Source organism: Apium graveolens, chromosome 3 (genome assembly GCF_009905375.1).
Source record: "Apium graveolens cultivar Ventura chromosome 3, ASM990537v1, whole genome shotgun sequence".
In the NCBI taxonomy this organism is placed as follows: Eukaryota; Viridiplantae; Streptophyta; class Magnoliopsida; order Apiales; family Apiaceae; genus Apium; species Apium graveolens.
The window spans coordinates 78,401,403-78,426,927 of NC_133649.1; the positions used below are offsets into that span (position 1 = coordinate 78,401,403).

At 33.7% G+C, this 25,525-nt stretch overlaps 2 protein-coding genes across 2 annotated transcripts; both read left to right on the forward strand.

Moving 5' to 3' along the window:
• The first annotated feature begins 5,472 nt into the window (after positions 1–5,472).
• Positions 5,473–12,896, forward strand: LOC141712470 (uncharacterized). The gene is made up of 11 exons (XM_074515439.1): positions 5,473–5,853; positions 6,495–6,609; positions 7,376–7,486; positions 8,187–8,359; positions 8,563–8,889; positions 9,375–9,500; positions 9,838–10,536; positions 10,614–10,712; positions 10,794–11,406; positions 11,551–11,644; positions 12,393–12,896. Exons 1-11 carry the CDS (start codon positions 5,602–5,604, stop codon positions 12,550–12,552), a joined length of 2,769 nt encoding a protein of 922 aa, XP_074371540.1. The 5' UTR covers positions 5,473–5,601; the 3' UTR covers positions 12,553–12,896.
• Positions 12,897–14,768: 1,872 nt separating this feature from the next.
• On the forward strand, positions 14,769–17,644 carry LOC141712471 (putative LRR receptor-like serine/threonine-protein kinase At2g24230). Its single transcript, XM_074515440.1, has one exon. It carries the CDS (start codon positions 15,032–15,034, stop codon positions 17,555–17,557), a length of 2,526 nt encoding a protein of 841 aa, XP_074371541.1. The 5' UTR covers positions 14,769–15,031; the 3' UTR covers positions 17,558–17,644.
• Positions 17,645–25,525: the final 7,881 nt, after the last annotated feature.

Consider the following 25,525-nt stretch of genomic DNA (forward strand, 5'->3'; position numbering starts at 1 on the left):
AGTACTATCTTGTCAAAGACTTATTATTATTTATAAAGGAATTAATTTAATATTATTACATTGGAAATTTATCTATCTCATAAGTTTGTATTGAAAATTGGAAGGGTGACAAATGTTGATAATGAGTTCATTTGACATAAAAATTTGACATGTTTCATGTCATGATGTGACTAGACATAGATCCTGCAAGGATGTGTATTAAGTAAGCATTTATAATAATGTCACAAGATATGCATAGTTGCAACTAGAGGTGGCCAAACGAGTGGGTCGTTAGTGCCGTGCCGGATTTTCGGCGGGCCAGATTCTCAAATTTCAGGCTCACGAATGGCACGTTTTACTGAACGGAGAGTGCTGAATTCGTGCCGAATCACGAGAGGTGAGCTCGTGAGTAACTCGTGGTTTATATGAGTTATACGGGTCAGGCTAGAGGGTTACAGAAAGAGACGGTGCAAGCGCGTGCATAGGTGGGCTGGCATGTTAACGGGTTGACGAGTTAATCGGGTGGACGAGGTATTTTTATTGTTGTATAAATGTGCATGTGTTGCACCACTGTGAGTCACAATCACATAGAAAAATATAATTGTGAAAATGTATAATTGTTGTATACATCTTTTCATGCATCAGTATACCACACAATCTATTCAAATAAAAAATTAATTTCCACTAAATAATGTCACTCAAGCATAACATATATAGATAGATAGGAGAGCGAGATATATATATATATATAGAGAGAGAGAGAGAAAGAGAGAGATGAGTGGGTGAGAGAGGGCAGCAGGAGAGGGTAGAGAGAGAGGCTGGCACGTGCTAAACATTCTGGGTGTGTCGTGCCAGGCGGGTTAAGCGGGGTGAAGCAGTTCACTGAGTCGTGTCGGGTCACGTGCCGTTCCGCATGTCATGCCGTGCCGTTCTCCGAATCATAGTTTCTGGACTCGTGACCAGCCCGCTTCTTGTAATGGTTTGTGTTGGTTCCAACTTGGCCCGATACGTGCTGATTATACGCGGGTTATTGACGAGCCGGGGCGAGTTCGGGCGGTTCAACCCGCCCGTTTGGCCACCTCTACTTGCAAGAGTGTATATTAGGTAAACATGCATGGTAATATATGTTGTATATCATTTATATAAGAGCATTTTAAGCCCTGAGCTAAAAATTTAAATGATATATCATATATATAATTATAGAGATTGTGATGTATACATTATAAAAAAGTGGGGTATAAATCTTATTTATTATCTGCATTCAACTAATGTGCGGACAAATCCTTAAATAAGTGGAATGCACATAATAAATAACGTGTAGTTAGGCATGCTTAGCAAACCCAACAAGTGGTATCCGCGCTTTAGGTTATAACGGTCCATTACAATCTTACGTGAGCTCCAGAATGGACCTAGGAAACGGTAGATGGGGCTAACCCCAGATGGGCTTAAGGGGGAGGCAGGTGGACCTTCTAGTATGGGTCAATGGGGAATCTGATCACACAATCAGGTGGCAGATTCGGTAGGTGTCGAGTCCGATGTGTGAAGGGTGAGATTGTTAGGAGTTGTCCCACATCGTTTGTAGGAGGGGCAAATTGCTAGTAGATAAGCAGCCGGTTAACTCCATTAGTATGAGGCCTTTTGGGATGTTCCCAAGACCAAATCTGTGCGGGTTCGGTCCAGAGCAAAAAATATCATAGTAATATGAAGTTAGGCATGCTTAGCAAGTCCAACGGACATGTCATTGTCAGATGCATATATCTTGTCACATCAGAATATGTGTATGATACATATATAATGGAGGCTCATTTATAATATGATACATGTGTTTCCTCCTTGACGTAACTGTTTATTTATGAATGTATTAGCTTGATACTATTTTATCATAGGTTTATCCTTATTTATAAACTCATAAGTTTGATAGTACTGCATGAGATATGTATTTCTTATCACGTTATAACATAAAATGTTTGATGTATCATATCATTGTGATATGATATATATGTCTATACATTTATGTATACGCAATTAGGGGAGAGCAAACCTCGATTCAGTTTTTAGATAAAACCGGAACCAAAACTGCATGTTCTCGATTTTTAAAATTAAAAACCGCAACCGCAGTTGATTCATTGGATCAATTCCAGTTTTAAAAACCTTGGTTTGATTTTTATCGGTTCGGTTACGGTTATAAAATCGCATGAAATAAAAATAGAAAATTTATTTTGAATTTAATAAATAAAACTTACTAAGAAAACACTCATCTTGCAAGGCAAAACTATAAAAAAATTAAGATTGTTGTTGTTGTTTTTGTTAGGAGAGGCAATAAATGTTATTGGTGTATCACCTCTGCGGTGATGTCCTAGTAATATATACACGAGATTTCTTTTATTATTGTGCTAATCTTCTCTTTTATCATAACCCGACTTACATGGAGAGATAAAAAATGTAAGTGACCAACCAAAGCTTAATCCTGGAAATTCTATGCTTAATCTAGGACAAAATGATATCATATATACGAGACATGTAAGGTAGCTGAGGATTTATTGAGATTACACCTTTCTTTGTGACTTATACACTAAAAAATTTAATGTAGAATATAGAGTGATAGTTGTAAATATATAATATATATATATATTAATTTATTTATTTTTATTGATCAGAACTGTTTAGTTTCTCGGTTCGGTTTTAACATAAAACTGGAACCTAACAATCGAATTCGGGTTCGATTTTTAATTTTTCGATTTCGGATCGGTTCAATTTTATATGCATCGGTTTTTACCGATTTCGGTTCAATTTCGGTTTCATTTCGATTTTTTGCTCAGCCCTATATGCAATTCATCAATTTAGTACTATCTTGTCAAAGACTTATTATTATTTATAAAGACATTAATTTATTATTATTACACTGGAAATTATCTATCTCATATGTTTGTATTGAAAATTGGAAGGATGACAAATGTTGATAATGAGTTCATTTGACATAAAAATTTGACACGTTTCATGTCATGATGTGCGTAGATACAGATCCAGCAAGGATGTGTATTAGGCAAACATTTGTAATAATGTCACAAGATTTGCATACTTGTAAGTAAAGGTGGCCAAACGAGCGAGCCGTGTATTTTAAGTCCTTAACTAAAAATTTAAATGATATATCATATATATAATTATAGAGATCGTGTAAAAAAAATTGCTTTCCAATAAGACATTTCTCTTGTTAAAATTTTAGGCAAACTTATTATATTGACCAAATTTGTTGAACCACTAACATAACTCTACATCATCTATTACCATATTGAAATTAAATATTCTATTTATAACAATTTGAATTAATATTAACATATCATTTTTAAAATGTAGCCAATCATTATGGCCCAAGATTCTATGTTTGTTCTTAGTGTTTTTACGCGAAGTATATTTTTTTAGTTAAATAATAAAATAAAGAATATCAAATCTTACTAATAATGATAATATTTGTTCTAAAAATTCTCGGGGTGAGTGAGGGTTGAACGCATGGGCGGATCCATGAATTTTTATTTAGGCGGATATCGAGCAAATGTTGCGAAGACAATTTTATATTTATGAATTTTGAAGGGGTACTTTTATTATTTTCATAAAAATTAAAGGTGAAAATTATAAAATTTGTTTTTATGTTAGTAGATCATCCCTAACTTAAACCTGGAACCTATCCAACAATAAAATTGTAGTAAAATTTTCAAAACATTTTAAAAGAAAATATATATGCGATAAAAAATTTCATTTTATTTTTTTTTGATAATCAAACTAAAATCTGAAATTCAAAAAATAAACCACCACCATTTGAATTAAGAAGCGACGCTCCAAACTAAACTAACAATTACTAGCTTTATACCGTACAATGCCCGGGCTAGTTTATAAAATATATATATATATATATATATATATATATATAATTTTTTATTAAAATTTTGAACATTTTTTAAAAATATTTATGTTTGTTAAGTTAGCATTATGATTTAACAATTTAATTTTAATATTAGTAATATACATATACATATATTATAATTACACATTCATATATTAACCCATAATAATAAAAATAATTTTTAATGATGCTATATATTTAAGTATTAGTTTTTTTATTAGTTTAACTTGTATTGTATTTATTAGATATCTTTTTTTAGTAATTTGAAATTAACAAATATTAAAATTTTATTGTTTTTACTCAATTTAGTGGTATATTACACGTGACAATTCTTTTATTAGTTTAACTTGTATTGTATTTATTAGATATTTTTTTTGTTGTTAGTAATTTGAAATTAACAAATATTAAAGATGTATTATTTTTGCTCAATTTAGTGGTGTATTACACATGACAATTCTTTTATTTTTTCAAAATAAATTATTTTTTAAACTTATTTACAACTAAACTATTTCATTTATGACTTTTAGAAAAATAATGATTTGAATACATTTAAATATATAAATTTTATATGATTTGTTAGATATTTTGATTTGTGATTAATATTTTAATATTAATATTAAGAAAATACGTGTTCTAAAATTTATAATATAAAAATTAAATATCTAACCTTCAATATGATATAATTTTCATAACCCATTATTGTACTTTTTATAATTAAACTTAATTTCATATTAATACAGTGCAAAATAAATTTTAACATATCATGAAATATGTTTTATAAATTATTTATTTATTTATTTAATTTCAATCACGCATATGTATGTAAATAATATAAAACTTTGTTATAGTGTTTTCACAACTATTATGATTTTTTATTTTTATTTTTATTTTTATTTTTTTTTAATTTTTGATTTGAATTTTTATTTGTTGTAATATATGATGTATTAAATAATTAAATTAATTTTTTTTATATATTTTTTAGGTTTTTTTTATGTATTTGTTTTTTATTTGTTCATTCGGTTCTATAGCATTTTGATATTTATGTAAGATTTTTATCTAAAATAATTACATATTATAAATGATTAGAATGAGTTTATTTGAACAAACTAGATCTTTATTATATGAGTTCATTGGGAAAACTAATTTAAAAAAAATTGAGTAATTTTTTTTGTACTTTGAACTTATGTACAACGCAAGCCTTGCGTGTGAAGTGAATAACTAGTTTTAGTTTTAATATGACCTTATTAACCGTGATTACCACGAAATCATATAACCGTATCATTTTAAGTGCCTTACAATATTAATCCTAATGATACACTAATTATGTATAGGATATTATATAATATTTATTGAATTAATATTGAAAATTTTCACAAGGATTGCATGATTTCAAATATATCTAAATAAAAAGAATGTAATTTATGATAACAAAAAGTGTAATAAAATATAGAAAAGAAGTGCAAGGATTCTAAAAAATTTAAGCATGGTTTACATTTTAATCTGCCTGTACACATAGGCCCTTACAAGAAAAAGGTAAAATAAAAAAAAAATGTGTACACTTGGGATGAGCTACATTAGACCGGTAACTACTGAACCCTAGCGAGGACTAAACTACTAATTTGTTTTTGTAGGGTTTATTGCCCCCCCTCTCTCTTTCTTCCTCCCTTTTCCTCATTTCATCACCATATATACAAAAACCCAGAGCTCATTCAATTGTGTATCTAATGGCCGGGAATGGTTTATCCAGATCCGATTCAACAACTACTACTATCAATTTTCATATCTCCCGGAGAAATGCTAATAAAAGGAGCTTTAGTTATGCTCCGCGAAATTTTCGCCTTGAGCCTCTTAATTCCAACAGCAGCTCGAATTCACCAACGCAAACTCCGAAATCTAACGGGAAGAAGATCATTGATGGGTCGGATGGGTTGGAGATGGATCCTGAGCTCAGTTTTCGGATCACTTTTCGCAAAATAGTGAGCTCTTTTTTACTATTTTTGTATTTATTGTTTTGCTAGTAGCTGTTTTGTTTTCGGTGTTTCGATAGTTGTAGAGTAACTTTGTTCTAGTTTGTGTTTCGTTTATTTGTTGTTTATTGTTTGGAAAGATAGCTGGTTTTGTTTGATTAGTGACTTTTCCATATGTGACACAGATGATGTAGTGTATCGTAACAATTGTGCTAGATCTTTTAAAATTGGGCTCATTGGTTGAAGCTATGGATGTGTGCGTCAGGATTCCAATTCTTGTAACTAAACATTGCTAAAGTGTATGATGTATAGCGCGTCACTGTCATATCCTATATTTAAATGTAAAATCGGTGCCTTTAAATTTAAGTTACAGTAATTTCCTTGCCTTGTATTATCTTTGAATTCGAGGTTTACTTACTTGCTTCGTTTGTGAAGTTTGTTTCTAATTGCAATGGTATCCAAAGCCTCTACTGAATAATCTTAAATCTTCGCACGAGAGTTGGTCTGCCCTTTACTAATTTAATTAATTATCAGTAGCCATCCCTATGCCGTGTTTCCCAACTTTATGGTTAAAGGATAGGTTTACATTACAAGTTGTAATATATGCCATTTTTACTTACTTTAATTAACACACTATTAATGATTTACAGGGTGCTGGTTTGGCCAATCTTGGAAACACTTGTTTTTTGAATTCAGTGTTGCAGTGTCTGACATACACCGAGCCTTTAGCTGCATATTTACAGAGCGGAAAGCATCAGACTTCGTGTGAGTTCTATTTTCTGTCCTCAATTGCAATCAGTCAATATATAATATACACTGTAACCATGACATGGCACCATTTCTTCATTACCGATTCCAAACCTGACACAAATTACTATTGTGGAAAAAACTCTTACTAAAATTAAATTGGCTCAAGGGAAAATCTCAGAGTGAAATCTGACTAATATGTAGACTTCTACCACTTGCTAAACACTCTATTATGCATGGTCAAATTCTCTCTCACATGTTTATTAATTGGTATTATTCCCAGTATTTCTCCTATATTATAATTCACTTTATAAGGAGAAGATAATAATAGTACCACATCTTAATTCTGATTTAACCAGGACAACTATAACTGAACTGTTAGAATTGATAAAATAGTTTTTTTATACCTTGTATCTGTAGAGTTTTTTAACAGGATCATCTGCTACACAACCTAAAATTAAGTATCGAGTCTTGACAACATTTTACTGTATGAGTTCTGGTCCATGGGGGTAAAACCTAAAAATTCCTCTAGAACACGAAGAATTGGTTTTGAACTCAAGTTTCAGCTCCATGTTCTAGATATTGGTTTTTCATGATATCCATGACTCCCAGTCTTGTCACGATGAAATATTGGAAGGGAAATTGGCAGGATATTAAATATAATATGTTGTTTTTGTGATATATCTAAATAACTAAACAATTTTTTCCCAGCTCCATTTGCTAATAATTGTGATTGTGTTAAAGACATTTGGTAATTTTTTTGGTAATAATTTTATTCATGAAGGTCGTACGTCTGGATTTTGTGCTTTGTGTGCTATCCAAAAACATGTTAGCCGTGCTCTGCAGTCACCTGGAAGAATATTAGAACCCAAGGAGATTGTCTCAAACTTGAGGTGTATCCTTTTGATGTATTGCATTTTCTTGTTTCCTAGTTTACTCAATTAAAACTTATTACATATTTTGCAAGGTTGTTTACTTGTATGACTGAATTAAGCTTTTATATACCAATATTATGACATGCTCATTTTGTATTAGATATGTTTGTGTGTATTTTGAACAAGTTTTTTTTTTTTTTGCATTTTTCTATACTGATTGTTGAGTGCCACATTGAAGTTACATGCAGATGTGGATGATCTGTGTTGTTTGAGCCATTTTTGCACAAATGATAGAATTTTTTTTAACCGGTTTGTCTATTTTTTTGTACTTGTTCTTAGAGAAGCAATGTATTAGCTCAATCTATTATCAGACAGGTAATTGTACAATCATCCTTGGTTTGAAAAAGTGTGTCTGAACTCTACCACAATTGTATTCTTTTACTTTTTAATTATTTATTCGATGTTCTCATCCGTAATTATCAGAAGAAAATATTTTGAGTTTATATGTAGGTTTCAACATTACCATTATAAGCATCAGTGGCATTTTATTCTGCCAGCCACATGAAAAGCCTTTAAATACCTCACAGTTCAAAAAATCGTGATTCTCCTACCTGAATACAAAATGCCATTCTCAGCGCTCAATTTACAATGTGAACTGCTGTATGATCTGCTAGAAAGCGGTTTTTTCCGTTCTTTGTGAGTCCTTGACCATAGAATCAGGCATATCACGGAGTTTCCGTAATTCTAGGCAGGAGGATGCTCATGAATACATGGTAAACTTGCTAGAATCGATGCACAAGTGCTGCTTACCTTCGGGAGTACCTAGTGAATCTCCAATTGCTTATGATAACAGTTTGGTTCACAAAATTTTCGGTGGCAGCCTCCGTAGTCAGGTAGCGGTTTTAGCTGTGTACGGCACTCTGACTTGTAAAATTAAGAGAAAGAAAAACTAAGAATTTCAAATTTCGGAAAATGGTTTGATTTGTAAATGTGTTCATGGATGAAGGTTCTTGCAGTAATGTGAGAGCATTTTCTTAATTTTTGGTTGTTATTTCCTGCCTTTATTTTATATTTTCCCTGCTGATACTTGTTTCAGGTGAAATGTACACAATGTTCCTTCTCTTCCAACAAATTTGATCCATTTATAGACTTGAGCCTTGAAATTTATAAAGCAGATTCTTTGTATAAGGCACTTGCCCATTTTACTGCCAAAGAACAATTAGATGGCGGGGAGAAGCAGTATAATTGCCAACAATGTAAACAGAAAGTTAGGGCTCATAAACAGCTTACCATTCACAAAGCACCTTTTGTGCTGACTATTCATTTGAAGAGGTTTGGATCATATTTAGTTGGACAAAAGATAGACAAAAGGATTCATTTTGGGCCTACACTGGACTTGAAACCCTTTGTAACCGATCCATATGTAAGTTTACTTGCTAACTTTAGTGTTCTATGCAGTTGTACAAATTTTTACAAATCTTTGTATTAGAACTTCCACCATTTGATTAGAAAACAGAACCATGTCCAGCATCACTCGGAAAGTAAACTATTTTAGCTTTTTTTTTTTTTTGAAATTTTACGTGTATGCTACACTTCTGGTTGGCTCTCTAACATGTAAGATGGAACACAAATGGTTAAAAAAAATTATGTTTTTTGTTTATACTTTATAGTGTTAAACTAGATATTGGTGCTAGTCAGTTTTGTTTAAAATTCCTTATTATGTCAGTCAATTGGTTTACTTAATTTTTTTTGAAATGATACTGATTTCTCTGTTGCATCATGTATTGGAGTTCGGAGTTTTGGTACATGTTGATGTGGTCAATAGTAGCATCATTTACATGCACCAATATCTCATATACTAGTTAGCGAAGGACTTCTAATTTTGTCCTTTTTTTTTTGATTTTGCAGGATAGAAATTTGAATTACACACTTTATGGTGTCTTGGTTCATGCTGGATGGAGTACCCATTCTGGGCATTATTACTGCTTTGTTCGCACATCAAGTGGCATGTGGTACTCCCTTGATGACAATCAGGTAATAAGGATAGCATTATCAGTGGGGTTTTTAATTGTTTTGAAGAAACTTATAATTTCACCAATAAACAGTGACAACTTCAGATTATCAAGATTTAGTGAAGAGATTTGTAGCAGTAGTCACAGGTGGCAAACTGCATTATTCATTTCCCCCATCGTCTTTTTGATCAACTTAAGATTGTTGCATATTCTGCAGTGTCTGTACATATTGTCTATGCTAAGTGTCAACTATTTTTAGACCAGACTTTTCCGTATAGTACTGATTTGTTTGGTAAAATGAAAACTCACGCGTGATTTACTCTTGAAAGTTTATTGTTGCTGCATATGGTGATTTTCAGGTTTTTCAAGTCAGTGAGAAGAAGGTTTTGGAGCAGAAAGCATATATGTTGTTCTATTATCGAGATAATAGAAATATTGGATCTAAGAGATCGGATTATAAAGAAAACGTGACCGCAAATGCTATGGGAAGAACAATGTCTTCTAGTGTCAAGCAAGAATCAAAAGAAGCCATTCAGAGTACAAGAACAAACACAACATTAGATAATAAAGCATCTTCTGTTGCTGTTGCTCAGAGAGACTCAATAACTGCAGAATTATCCCTAAAAAACTTGGAGAAAGATTGCCCTACCGAGGCTGTTAGCGGCTTAACCACTGCACAGCACCCAACGCCTAAGAAGGACCCTCCGTTTGGACTTTCTTTAAGGCCGCCGCCGTTAAAGGATTCGTTGAAGACAGTTTCTGTCGCGAGCCAAGAAGACGGAGACTGTATGCCACAACAGGATTTATCTGGTACGGGCTCTGTTAAACTACAAAATACGGTGAATACAAGTGATGTTATTCTTGTCAAATGTGGTTCCGACAGAAACTGTAAAGATGGTGCTGGTAAAGATTCTTTGAATCCGGTTGGAGATTTACCAGCCGGCAGAGCTCACATGAGCCCTATGAAGAATCTTGACGAGGTAGTTGCTATATCTCCCAACTGTTGCACCCTTCAGAGATCTTCTGGGAATACGTTAGTGAAGGAGGATCTGGGAAAGGTATATCTCTACAGAATTCAGGCATTAACCACATTGGTTTTGTCATATAATTTGTGTTTATTTGCTTTGTTTTCTAGACAAATGGTGGAGCTTCCGGATTGGATCCTTGCGTGAAGGCAAAGGAACAGATCCTTCCTCTTTTATCTTCAAACTCAGGAAATGGAGAAAATTGTCAGGTAAGGATCTTTGATTTTAAATCTCTCAGATGTTAGATAGTTAAGTCCTAATACTTGCATATCTTTGTAAAAAATATTTAGGGAATGAAAGGTATCCAGTCAGCAGAATCATCAGGCGTGCCAAACAGAACATCGGTACAAAAGAATGTTCCTGCAGGAAAGCACGTCAAGCAGATGAAGAAGCTTACAAAGTATCCAATGATGAAAATGCAGCTTAGCTCCAATATCTTTATGGCAGCAGCTTTACGTGTGCGGAAGGAAAAGCATAAAAGAAACAAGAAATGCATATCAGAGACCAGACATCTCAGTGAGAAGATTTTGGTGGATGCAAGTGGTATACCATTAGATCTTCAGCCATCTACTTGCACAGGCTACCAGCCTTCTGGTAGTATGGCCATCTCTCAAAGAAAAGTGAAGAAAGCAAAGTCCAAGAGGAACAAGAAAAATGAGGTCAATAATTTGGTTTTGAACTCTAACGGTAATTCTAAAATGAGTGGTACCCATGGAGAGTTTGCAAAAGGAGATGGTCAGAATTATGATGTGCTTACTCATCAATCACTAGAGAATCGTAAATCTGGTTCAGAAGCAAATCAATGGAACGTCAGACGAGATAATAACTTAAACGACAGCACACAAAAATCGATGCAGAATGGTTTAATGGGTATGCTTACCAGGGGCCTCGAGGAGACAATAGGTGAGTATTTGGGATTTAGCAGTTTCCTCAGTATTTTTTTATTTAATTTTGGTGCAGATATTGACCGACTATTGCATAGAATGCCTTCACTATATCAGCTTTTGATACCTAAATGTTTTTTTTACTTTTATCGCTATATTGCAGCTGCCCGTTGGGATGAGATTAAATCTCAGTCATTGCAAATGAAAGATCCCGGTTGCGTGAACAATTTTGCTATTGGTTATGTTGCAGATGAATGGTAAGTGGATCTCTCTACTAGTAAGAACGCCAATTTGATGGCTTGTTCTGGAACTTGGAATTCAATTGAAACTCTGGATTGTACAAATGACATGCTTGGATAACCAAAATAATTTGGATTTGATTCAAATCTTAAGACATTCAAATATAAGTATAAATTTGGGAATTTGAAATGGAATATCATGTTTCTAAAAACAATCTCAATTTGTTGTTTTTGAGGAGCATAACAAAATGAATCTCCTTTCTTGGCAGGTTTAGGTTTGAACTTGACACTATAATAATAACAATCTATATCATGAATTCTAGTAATCCGAAACATGCTAATTGTTCTGTTGATATGTAATTTGCTATTTAGCGTTGGAAATTAGGAAGCAACCTTTAGAATATATACCTCAAATTCCCTTTGTGGACCTAAATTCCCTTTAGAATATATACCTCAACCCTTCCGGAACTGTTCAGTTTAGTATTACGTTGTTCCACCATCATCCCTCGTACAAATATTGGTGAATATTTGCTGATCAAGGGAATTCTGTGCTGTATGCTTTACCTAATTGCGGCTATATATACATTACAGGATATAGTAGACTATTCAGTGTTATATGGTTTCCATGCACCCACTTATGTTGTATCACGAATGTTAAATTGGGCTTACCATGAGAACTTGTTGAATAAAGTACCGAATTCTTGAACCTGGTCAGGTCATAAGAACTACCTTAGTTTTTTTAATGACGCATTGGTTGCTTTACCAGGAATAACGAATATGATCAAGGGAGGAGAAAGAGAATACGAAGATTGAAGCACAACTTTAGCAAGCAAAATCTATTTCAAGAAATCGCGACCATGAATGCAAAGGTAAAAAGGGCAAGGATAGATCGGTCTAGCTCTGGAAACAGGCCATTCAGGATATGACAGAAGCTCTCATATTCATCCTCATACTCATCCGGATCCGGAAATCCCAACATGTTTCACTATTGGTGTTATATATTTTTAATACTAAAGTTTAAAGCTGAAGTTGAGCAGCTACTACAAGTTGAGTGCAAACTGATTTAAGGACGTTTTCTCCTTTTGATTCAAAGCCTAGGGTTTGATGATGTAGCACAGTCCTACAGAAGCGGAGATGTCTCTGTTCAGCTTAAAAGATTTTGTAGGAGAAATGTGATGCCTCTATTCTCTATAGAGGGAAGTGCATGCACAATTATATATATATATTTATTGATTCCAGGCTGATAATAAACTAATTTTATTTTGTTGAATTTGGGAAGTTCCTTCTTTTTCTTTTTGCCGGAAAAGTTGTTTAATTGAATTATAAGTACCTTTTTGTTAATATTCCGAATCTGTACTGATCAAAGAATGAAATGCTTAGAATTCCCGACACCCATAGCAAATTAGCAATGGCTTAAATGACCTCTCTTTGGTATGGAGGCCTTTTTAATTCACACTTGCCTCCAAATCTACAACTAGTCTCCAAATCTGCAAGTGCAGTACTTTGGTCTGTTGAGTTCCACCAGTTTCCATTTCTTGGTTCACAGATCACAGATACCTGCAACTTCATAAATTTATCATCAACTACCGGCAAGAACATGGTGCCTGTACAAACTCATTGAATTCACGTTTTAGAGTAAACCGGTGATCAGTGTGACCAGGCTCATCAAACCAAACCTATTCAAGTATGGGAGCATGTACAAAAACACTTTTTACCTTTCTGGCCTTTCTAATCCACCCGGTCATCTGCATATGTATCAATGATGAAGATTATTATACGATAGGATTGATACAACTCCTACAGTGATTTTAAGTATTTGTTTATTTAATTAATGCGATGTTTGTCCGAATGCTTTGTACTGTACACGTCGAGGTAATTTGTGCAATGTTATCGGGTGACTTGTATAGTTTTTACTTGATTTGTGCAGTTCCAACTAGTGATTTGGAACATTTGTAGAGTTTGTAAAATAAGCTGATTTTTAGTAGAACATGGTGTTAGAATATAAGATCCTGGAAAGAGTTATTTTCTAACACCGTGAGGTTTTAGAGTAACGAGTTCCTTGACATGGTACCAGAGACCGACAGAGGACTCTGGTTCGATACATGCAACCCCCAATATTCTCAAAATTTATCGTGGCACGAATGACAAATTAATACTTCAAAAATGAGCGCCCGTGATTTGGTTCCTTGAAACATGGCTTTCTGTAATGTTATTTATAAACTCTTTTCAAGATTTGAACTAGCTAATCTTTCTATGTTTTTTATGTAGTAATTTCTTTTGTCAGACTAAGTTCATAACTGGAATCAGTGAACAATTTTCCAGTGTGTACGGAGATCATGGAAACCTTAAAAATCAATTAATCATATATGTTTTGCAAATGTAAATTATGTGCATAACATGCTTTGCTTTGCATAATAAAAACCATCATCAAAATAGATATCTTGTAATTTGCAATGCATATTACTCCGTAATATGTATTCTGCTAGTAAAACATATCACACCATGTATCTTATGCGCACCATATATGTTATGCTTGCAAAACATTGCTATATATATTACCCCGTTAAATAGGTTTTTAGACGTATTTAACATGTATGGTTTCCAGGATCTCCTACTAAATTCATAGAACATTTCTCTGTGTGCACTTCACAGTCTAGAAAACATTATGTGCGCATTCGTTCAATCATTATTTTTTAAATAATCCCTTACACTGAATTTTTACTTCTCTAGATTAACAGAAGTTACATCGTTTATATGATATATAATGTATCATGAGGCAACTTTCTTTTCAATACAGAATGTATAGTGTCTTCACTTATAATTAAAGGGATAGTTTGTTTGTTTTTTCTTAACAAGAAATTAAGGATTTGAAGCTTTTTGATGAGTTTGAACTTTGACATTTCCTGTTTTCCCTGATGAAAATTTGGAAGCAAGCTATCTAAATAGCAAAAAGAAAAGAAAGTGATTGCTCCAAGTTGTGTACCAAAGGGACAAAAGCTTTTAAACTCTTGTTGCTTTTCTTTGTTGGCCTTTTCTTGATGCTGCAGAGCTAGACCACTAAAGTTCAAGGTTTATTCATTCTCCTGTAAAAAAATTGACCCCCCTTGTTTTGACCTCTGGTTTTTGATAACTTATCCTCCATTTAATCATTCCACTGATAGAAATTTGGGATTCTCTCAACAGAAAGTATTGTCTTACTGTAACATTCTAATGGTCCATCTGGGCTGGGCTGGTGATATAGTAATAGATATAGTGCTATTATGCCATTTTCCATGTTTTCATTATGAATGTAGTATCTTGCATCTTTATGTCTGTGCATAAAGTTTTAGCAGAATGTTGTAGTCGAGAATTCTGAGAGAAAGAGAGTAGTTTTTTGAGTAGGTAAGTGTTTTTGGTCAGTTTCAAATGGGTGTCGGTCATATGTGTTTGATTCTGCTAGTAACATTGTTCTTCAGGCCATTTATGTGTCAGCAGCCTAATACAGATGGGTACTTTCTCCTTGAATTCTTGAAAAATGTGGGAGCTAAATCATCTCAGGTTCACAACTTTTCCAATCATGTTTGTTCATGGCAAGGTGTATTTTGTGATACGGAACAAGAATATGTTGTTAAGCTTGTAGCTTCTGGTTTTGGTCTATCAGGTTTGATATCTGATGATACTATTGGCAAGCTCAAAAGCCTTCAATATTTGGATTTAAGCAGTAATAATATCACTAATCTGCCGTCTGATTTCTGGAGTCTAGGGTCGCTCAAGATCCTCAACCTCTCATTTAATCAAATCTCCGGGAACCTCCCAAGCAACATTGGCAACTTCGGTCTACTTGAAAGCTTGGACATTTCTTACAATAATTTTTCAGGGAACATACCTGAAGGTATCAGTTCCCTTGCTAGTTTGCAAGTTTTTAACCTTCAACAAAATAGGTTTCAGTCAAGCATTCCTAAAGGGATCCTGAATTGTAAGTCTACTGTTTTCATGGATTTTTCCGGGAATCAGCTGAATGGTTCTCTTCCTGAAGGTTTTGCTTCTGCATTTCCTAGGCTCAAGTCTTTGAACCTGGCTGGGAATGAAATTCATGGGCGCGGTTCAGATTTTTTAGGCATGGTATCTGTCACCTTTCTCAACATTTCATGCAATCTTTTTCAGGGTTCCGTGGTTGATATATTTGCGGGGCCACTTGAGGTGATTGATTTAAGCCACAATCAGTTTCAAGGTCACATATCTCAGGTAAATTTCAGTTCTAGGTTCAATTGGTCTTATCTAGTATATCTGGACTTGTCTGAAAATCAACTAAGTGGAATGTTTTCTGAGAAGATGAACGAAGCCCAGAATCTTGAGTACCTAAATCTTGCATACAATAGGTTCTCAGAACAAAAGTTTTTGCAAATTGACGGTTTCCCTAATTTAGAATATTTGAACTTGTCGGCAACTAATATTATAGGCCTTATACCTGTTGAAATCCAATTGTTAAGTAATTTGAGAGCTATTGATCTTTCCAAAAACCATCTCCGCGGTCAACTTCCACCTTTGAGCACAAAAAGACTCCAGACGTTTGTTGTCTCGTACAACAACCTAACTGGGAGCATCCCTTTATCTATCCTAGAGAAATTGCCTTGGATGGACAGGTTTAACTTCTCATACAATAGATTAACTAGTTGTGCTGATCGATTTTCTGGCGAACTGAAAACAGCTTTTATTGGGTTGTTGAGCAGCTGTCCAATTGCTGCAAATCCAAGTCTCTACAAAAGAGAAACTGCAACCCATAGGGGGCTTGAGCTCTCTCTAGTTTTAGCCCTCTTATTGGTCTGTTTACTCGTGGGGTTGCTGACTTTTGCCTTTGGTTGCAGAAGAAAAACTAGAATGTGGGCCATGAAGCAACATTCTTGCAACGAAGAGCAAGATATATCAGGCCCTTTCTCGTTTCAGACCAACTCCACCACTTGGGTAGCTGATGTTCAACTTGCAACTTCAGTCCCAGTAGTGATGTTTGAGAAGCCATTGTTAAATTTTACATTTGCAGACCTCTTGTCCGCAACTTCAGGCTTTGATAGCAGTACACTGTTGGCCGAGGGGAGGTTTGGACCTGTTTATAGAGGGTTTTTACAAGGCGGGATTCATGTAGCAGTCAAAGTTTTAGTCCACGAATCTACAATGACAGATCATGAAGCTGTAAGAGAGCTTGAATATCTTGGTAGAGTTAGACACCGCAATCTTGTTCCACTGATTGGATACTGCTTAGCAGGTGAACAAAGGATTGCCATTTATGATTATATGGAGAATGGTAACTTACAAAATTTGCTTCATGACCTGCCACCTGGGGTTCAAACTACAGAAATTTGGAGTGGGGACGCCTGCAAAGACGATGATAACGGTGAGATCCAGAATGTTGGGTCTGAAGAGTTGTTAACAACATGGAGATTAAGATACAAAATTGCACTTGGGACTGCGAGAGCACTGGCATTTCTCCACCATGGATGCTCTCCTCCTATAGTTCACAGGGATGTTAATTCTAGCAGTGTTTATCTTGATATGAACTTGGAACCAAGATTGTCTGATTTTGGATTGGCAAAGATATTTGGGCGTGGTCTCGAGAATGAGATTGCTCATGGAACGCCAGGCTATGTGCCACCGGAGTTACTTGAGCCAGAAACTGACGTTTATGGGTTTGGGATTATTCTCTTTGAGTTGGTTACAGGGAAAAAACCAGCTGCAGATGCGTATGCAGAGAAAGAAGCAACTTTGGTCAGTTGGGTGAGAGGATTAGTGAAGAAAAACGAGGGTTCAAGAGCTGTTGACCCTAAAATCCGTGGAGTAGGACCTGAATCTCACTTTGAGGAAGCCTTAAAGATCGGATACTTATGCACTGCTGATCTTCCCTCTAAGCGACCAAGCATGCAACAAGTCGTCGGACTTCTCAAGGACATTGCAACGTAGTTCCAAGTTCATTTCATAGATAATCTCACTTTTTGTTGTCATAGTCATTCAGGGGATTTTTACTGTAGTTCTAACCGGTACTGTTTAGATTTGGCCAGCTTTCTTTCGGTTTTTCATTGTTGGTTGGAAAATACTTGTTTACATCAAGGCTAAAATTAGTATTCTCTGCAGGCAAATCATTCTTCGTGGTTCTCATATATCTACTGTTAGCTTCTTTACATGTTGTCATTAACTCACTTGTTCTAGAAACTACCTGCACAATGCATTCACCTTATCTGATTTCCCTTCAGTAAATGTAACACTGTTTCATCAATCAGCCTTTAAGTCCTATCTGTGTATTTGGATCTTTCACTATAGACTATAGGCTATAGTAATTATAATATTATAAATATTTCTCTAGAAGAGTAGCAGAAGCTAGAATGCTACATTACTTCATCACTGCTAAACAAAAAATAAAAGCTATACACACCACCAGTAAGACAAAAACATGATTCTGTTTGTTTCATTCATGTAAGATATACTCGGAACTTTCTTCATGTAGACCACAATTACATTATAGCGTGATTGCCATCCACAAACTCTACAATATTGGGCAGTCATCCTTATCGCAGTCATCGTATTTTTGACGTCAAAGCGCTGTAAGTATGTTGCAACGTATGTCTATTTTGTACCTGAGCCCCTACAACTATATACTAGAGTTCAGATATAGCGATGTCAATTTAATTTTATTTTTAATATTTTTTATTATTGTGTGTATCAAGGGACAGCACCATGGCATTCCAGAATAACGTGCAGAAACTTGCTGTGATATGATCACGGACCACAATTTAGAAAGATGTGGATCATGTATGAAGTTAGTGCAACTTGTTTTTATTTGCATCAAAAAAATAATTGGTCAAGAAAAGTTTCCATCACATTGTGGTTAGTTTCGTATAATAGGTTTGGCCATATCTTTACGTCGACTTGCTTTTTTCTGTTTCTTCTTCATTTTTACTGACTCTCAAGTGTTGGAACAGCTAGCTTCTATTCTATGTTGTTTAGCTTAAGCCCTTCACATATAAATCAATTTTTGTCCTTTGTTGCCAATTGATTGTACAGACGCACACAATAATTGAACTCCTCTCTTCTTATTCATTAGTGAAAAATGTGCGGCAAATCCAACATTGTCTTGTACGTATAACCTCATCTATCTATACTATACTGTACTGATCTATAATAACATGAATCTATATACTATAAATAATAATAGAAATGTGATATATTTTGATTAAACTGTTATCCCCTATTTTAATCATTAAAGATAAAAATAAATAGTGTAATATATATGTTAAACTACTAAATTGTTAAATTATTATATATATATTCTTCTTATCCGACTAAACTACGACAAACACTTATCCTACTAAATCACGAACATGGCTTCTTCCTAATTCTTTTATTATTTTTATTATAAGTCTATAATTATTAAATATTCATATAAATATATTAAAGTTATAATATGATTGGATAAACAATATTTTAAAATATTTGAATATTAACGATCCCGTGCATCGTAAAGGATTTAAATTAGTAGTGTATAATAATCAGAATAGTGTATAATTTGGTTTAGTCTCCCTTTTAATTATCCGTATGACCGTCATATTTTCTTAGAAAATACTAGATGCCCCAAATATTGTTACAAAATCTTTTTCCAAATACTTTATAATAGCAATTTCTGTCAAAATAACATGGGACTGCACGTGAATTCATATGCGCCCACGAATAAATTGCGACACATGTCATGCCACATCATTTTGTGACTTTTTTTTATGAATTTTGGGTTACCTAGCATTATTCATTTTTTTAAATAAATTATCTTAATCCAAATATTAAAATAATGCACAACCTAAACTCAGGTTTGAATTCCTCTTCTATTATTATTTATCAGAAATTTTTAGATCTAATATTAAAATAATGCACAACCCAAGCTCACGAATCCCTCCCGCAACAAGCATTTATATTATTATTATTTATAAAGATACAAATAACAAGCATTTATATTACTATTTATAAAGATACAAATAAGTTATCAGGTTCGAATTCCACCAACAACAAATATTATTCAAATATGAAAATAATGTACTACCCAGGCTCCGAGGTACGAATCCCTACAATAACAAACATTTAGTTATTATTTATAAAGATATTCGAATCAAACCAACAAAAAAAAGTTATATTATAATTTATAAAGTTACAAATAAAGTTAATATTTCAAGTCTCAGTAATATATTATTTTATACTATATGATGTTATCCTGAAATTATATACATTCAAATCAAAGTAATAATTACATAATTATTAATTTAATATTTAATTGTTTTTATTAGATTTTCATTAAAATACATATAATATAATTAAAAATATATAAAATTAAAGGAACCCGTTCGTTACCCAAACATTTTTACCATTTAAATAAAGAGTAAAAATATTGAAATGCGCTTGCCGATGAATAAAAATACGATAAATGAAATAAATTAAAAAATATTTCAAATATTATGAATTTTGGCAATCCCACTTAAATGTTCCGTGAGGATTAAAGATAAAATTTCACCTTGAAATTAATTGTCCTTCTTTGACTTAGGGGACTACTAATTTGTTATGCAAAACATGCCTTAACATAACAAGACTAAGTTATATAGATAATGCTGAGAATTAGTTGACTTGTAATAGTTTATGTAATCTGTAAATGTATTCTTTGAGTTTGTAAAAATAATTAGAAGACCAGACTAGAACAGTTTTCTATAAACTGCCAACAAGCTAAAGAATAAGTCTCTGGAAGAAGATCAAGCCTTATCATGCATCAGAATGAAAATACATAGCTTGGAGAAGAATAATGTTGTAGATTGAAAAATGTTTTAAGTCAAATATCGAGAAGTCACAGATCAAGGAATATCGAGAAGTATATCGAGAACTATTCAAGCATGTAGAGAAGTCATGTAGAGATCTATTCTAGCATGTAGAGAAGTCATATTGAGATGGAAGCTATAGAGAAGTCTCTACAAGCTACAAAGATCTATATCGCAAAGTCATACAGAGAAGTGAGATATCGACAAATCATTTCTATATCGCGATGTGGAGATATCGACAAGTCATTTATATACCGCGATGTGGAGATATTGACAAGTCATTTATATATCGCAATGTGGAGATATCAACAAGTTATTTCTATATCGAGATGTAGAGATATCTACAAGTCTTTTCACATGTCGATATTGTCATATCTGAAAGAGGCTTTTGCACTTAGAAGATCTTGACAACAGTTGTATTTACAGAATGTATCTATCATGAAGATTCCAATTTACCAGTCAACAAACCATTTATCATTAAAATGAAAAGTCTGCCAATGCAGCTTGAAGACTGCAGAGATCAAAGGCCAAGATGAAATGGACAAAAGAGTGTAGCAGCTCTGGAAGATTGTTTGCAGATGTAGCACTTGAAATAGAAATAGACAAACAAGTTTTAAAAAATATGTTAGTCTATTTTAGTGCAATCTCTGTAAACTATGCATGCTGTTATATAAAGCATGTCACGGGTCCTTTTTCTAGAAGTAACTAAACAATTTAGAACTCTTTATATTCACTGAAGTAGAAGCTAAGTTCTTCAATATTCAAGAACCTAGATTTCTAGCACAACCTAATTAACTTTGAATAAAGATCAAGTGACTTTTGATAATTGCTTCTCTATGTCTTTTACAGTTAATTAATTATCACTACAAAAATACTTTAGTTGTTAAGTTCAATAAAGTCTAAAACACTGAACTTGATTTCTTAAAAACAATTTGTAAAGTTTTAAAGTAAGAATCAAGAAACAGACATTCACCCCCCTTTGTGTGCATTTCATATCTAACAAGTGATATCAGAGCAAAGTGTGAAAGTAAACAGATCAGATCTTGGAAGTATGAGTGCACAAATACTTAGCACTATCAACATACCTATATTTGTCAAAGGAAACTACACATTGTGGAAGAAAAATACGATGCTGGTCATCAGGATGGCTCATCCACTGTGCCATGAGATCCGAATATATGGAACTTTTATCCCTATGGCGAGGATGCCTGAAACAACTCAAGATGATATTGTTATTCCTGCTCAGTATGTTCCAAAAAATCCATCCATATACACTGAGCCTGAGAAAGAGAAGGTTTCACTAGACAATGGCTTGAAACTCATCTTGATTGAGTCTCTTGATAATATTACGTATAACAACATTATTAACTGTGAGATAACCAAACAAATCTGAAAAAAGATAGAGATCTTATTTGAAGGTACTGAAGAGGTAAGATCAAACCAAAGAAGAATCTCGATCTCACAATATGAGGGTTTTATGGCTAAAATAAAAGAAGGCATTACTGAAGTATTTGAGAGATTCAATAAGCTGATTAATGACTTGTAGTTACATGGAAAATTTTATGAGACTGATGAGGTCAGCTTGAAGTTTTTACTCACTCTTCTTGACCATTTAGAATAGAAAATTTATGCAATAGGGGAAGGAAAAGATCTAAGAAGAATAACCTTGGAGGTTTTATATGGAGTTCCAAAAACCTACGAACTTGAGATGTTGCAGAGAAAGTCATTAAATCTAAATCAAGGACATGTGGTCGATGTGTCAAATGCCTTGATAGCAAGTGACAAGTGACCAAAAGATGATTGAAAATGAAACTAAATCTCAGATTCAAGTTATGCAGCCTATTGAGAAAAATTGCAAGAAACCTAAAAAATAAGTCGTTCTGAAAATAGAAGAGGAAGAGTTTTATACTCTTGATGAGTAGGATGAAATGGATCAATCAATAGCCTACCTGGCAAGAAAGTTTTCAAACATAAGATTCAAGAAGCTCCGGTACTTCAAGGGTAAAGGTCAATCCTCCTACAATAATGACTGGAAAGAAAAATCTCAGATGAAGAACTCAAACACAACTGGAAAGAGTGGTTACAAATTAGGAACTGTGGACATGTCTAAAACCAGATGCAATAATTGTGATGAACTTGGCCACAGAATGCAAGAAGCCAAAGAACGTGAAGATAGACAAGGCATACTTGGAGCTTGAAGCTAAGTATGAGGCTCTTCTGAAAAAGCAACAGGGAAACGCTTATATTATAGAGGGAAAAAGTTGTGATGATACAGATGATGAAGATGAAGAATATGAAAATTATGCCCTCATGGCTAAAGAGGAAGAAGAATCATCTATATCAAAAACTGAGGTACCCATCTTAACCATTATTGATTTGAATGCCTCTCAATCTAAAGAAACTGTTAAAAAGATGAGCATGAAAATGTTTCACATTCATAAAAGTATGACGGATGCCACTGAAGAAATAAACAGATTGTCTAAGTTGAATGGGAAACTGGAAAAAAAACAAGAGCTAGAACTGCAACTTATGAGCCTACATTCTGTTAGGCAAGAAAATGAATATCTAAAATAAAAGTTGAAATATGCAGAGAAGATAGAGGTTGTTATAAGATAAAAGATTGAGAAAAATAAATTTAAAATTAAGGTCAAGAATGTATCTGAATTAGCTGGCCTCTATCCTGAAAAGAAAAAACCTTGTGCTAATGTGGCAATTGGACTAGACTATGAAGCTAATCCACCAGTAACGAAAAATCAAACTGATAAAGGTAAAGAGAGATCGAACAAGGGAGTTCCTAATGTGCTACAAAAAGTGGATGCACCCTTGTTCAAACCCTTTGAGGTGGACTTTAGTGAAGAAGAGCTCATCGTCAAGCAAGAAATTACAGATGAGGATGAAATGAAAGAAAGTGTTAATACCAACTATCAACACTAAAAGTAAAAAGAAGCCCGAGACAAGTTATGTCCCAAAGATACCTAAAAGTGAAGTGAAGAGTGAAGGCACAATAAAGAAAAAGAAAAATGGGAATGAAAAGATTGAAGTAAATAATAGCAAAAATTATGCTTATGTTGCAGATGCCCCTTGAAAATAATATAAAAAATATGGCTCAACAAATCATTTAACTCATCTTTGTAAAAAGATTGTTAGTGAGCCCAAGAATATGGCATGCAAGTAAAATGAAGCACAAACTGATGATCCATATTCTTTCTGTGACAAATTTGATTGCATTCCGTGCAACATGAAGGTCATGACTAGCTGTCATAAACTAATAAAATATCTAAAAGAAATCAACTTTGGATTTGAGGTAAAAAATAAGAATGCTAATCAACCTAAGAAAATTGTTTCTTTTGATAACTCAATCTCTACTCCTGCTAACTCTACAAAAAAGAAGGATGTTCCCAACACAGCTTGGGTAGCTAAAAACACTTAAAACTCATTATGTGCAGGGAAAGAAGAATAAAGTCATGCGGGTCATTGATAGTGGCTGTTCCAGACACATGACAGGTGATGAAGCCCTGCTATCACAGTTTGAGGAGATGGATGGCCCTTTGGTGACCCTTGTAGACAATAGTGAAGGGATTCATAATGGGGTATGACAATTTGATTTGTGATAATATTTTTATTCAAGATGTAGCACTAGTTGGAGGACTTGAGGTTAATCTTTTAAGTGTCAACCAATTTAAAGTTAGAGGTTTCAAAATGAATTTTGACAAAGAAGATTACTCAATCACAAATAGAAAGACTGGTGAAATTGCTCTCAAAGGAGTAAGAAAAGGAAACCCATTTGTTACGGACATGAACTCAATAAACAAGGACATGATATGTTGCTTTTACACTAAAAGATCAAATGAACAATTCTGGTTGTAGTACAAAAAGCCCTTTCACCTAAATTTCAAGGAAATTAACACTCTAGTAAGAAGAAAGTTAGTGAGAGACATGCCTGTATTGAATTTTATTCAAGATGGGTTATATGATGCTTGTCAGATTGGAAAGATGAAAAGATCAACTCAAAAAAGTAAGACTGTAAACTTTATCAATGCTCCTCTATAACTTATCCACATGGATTTGTTTGATCTTGTAAATGTCATGTCCATTTTCAAGAAAAGATAAGCACTAGTAATGGTGGATGACTACTCAAGATACACTTGGGTGGAATTTTTGCATTCTAAAGATGAGACACCACATATTATTATTGAATACATAAAGAAGATTGAGAATCATTTTGAAGATCACAACTCTGTGAAATGATTGAGAAGTGATAATAAAACTGAATTTAGAAATGTCATACTAAATAGTTTATGTAAAGACAAGGGCATCATTTAAGAGTTTACATCTCCAAGAACACCTCAATAAAATGGTGTGGTTGAAAGGAAAAACATAACTCCAGTTGAAGATGTAAGGACAATGTTGTAGGATGCTAAGTTGCCAACAAACTTTTGGGAAGAAGCTGTTAACACAACATGTTATATTCAGAATAAATACTTGCTAAAAAAGAGCATTGACAAGCTACCCTACTCAATCATGTCTGGAAAGAAGCCTACAGTTAAACATCTTCATGTGTTTGGAAGAAAATGTTTTGTGTTAAAGGACAACTCAGAATATGTTGGCAAATTTGTCTCTAAAATATTTGAAGGAATCTTTCTTGGTTACTTCTTGAAAAGGAATGCATGCAGGGTCTATGTGCTAGACCAAAGAAAGATTATGGAGAGAACAACTATAACTTTTGATGATGACAAGTACCCTGGATTAGACAACATTGATGAAAGTTAAACTGAAACCTTAAATTTTAAAAATCTCAACCTTGACAGTGATTATGAAGATAATGATGGAAATAATGCAGATAATGAAGAAGAAGAAGCTAGTGAACCAGTCAATTTTGTAAATGAAGATCCACCTCAAAATAGAAACTCACCTGAATTTGATAGCACAAACTCAGGGGGAGAAAGAGGTGATAGTTCTGCAAGTCATGCCATGGATGTAGGAAATAAGGACACTTCTAGTCAACAAAATCATCACACTAGGAAATGGGACATGAGTCATACAAAAGACACTATAATTGTTGATCCCAATGCTGGTGTGAGAA

What these genes read in the sequence shown, in the direction of transcription:
- LOC141712470 (XM_074515439.1), top strand. Translation starts at nt 5,602, where the DNA reads ATGGCCGGGAATGGTTTATCCAGATCCGATTCAACAACTACTACTATC. An exon ending in GGATCACTTTTCGCAAAATA is followed by an intron (nt 5,854 to 6,494) that starts GTGAGCTCTTTT and finishes AATGATTTACAG; the next exon opens with GGTGCTGGTTTGGCCAATCT. An exon ending in GATTGTCTCAAACTTGAGGT is followed by an intron (nt 7,487 to 8,186) that starts GTATCCTTTTGA and finishes CCATAGAATCAG; the next exon opens with GCATATCACGGAGTTTCCGT.
- LOC141712471 (XM_074515440.1), top strand. Translation starts at nt 15,032, where the DNA reads ATGGGTGTCGGTCATATGTGTTTGATTCTGCTAGTAACATTGTTCTTC.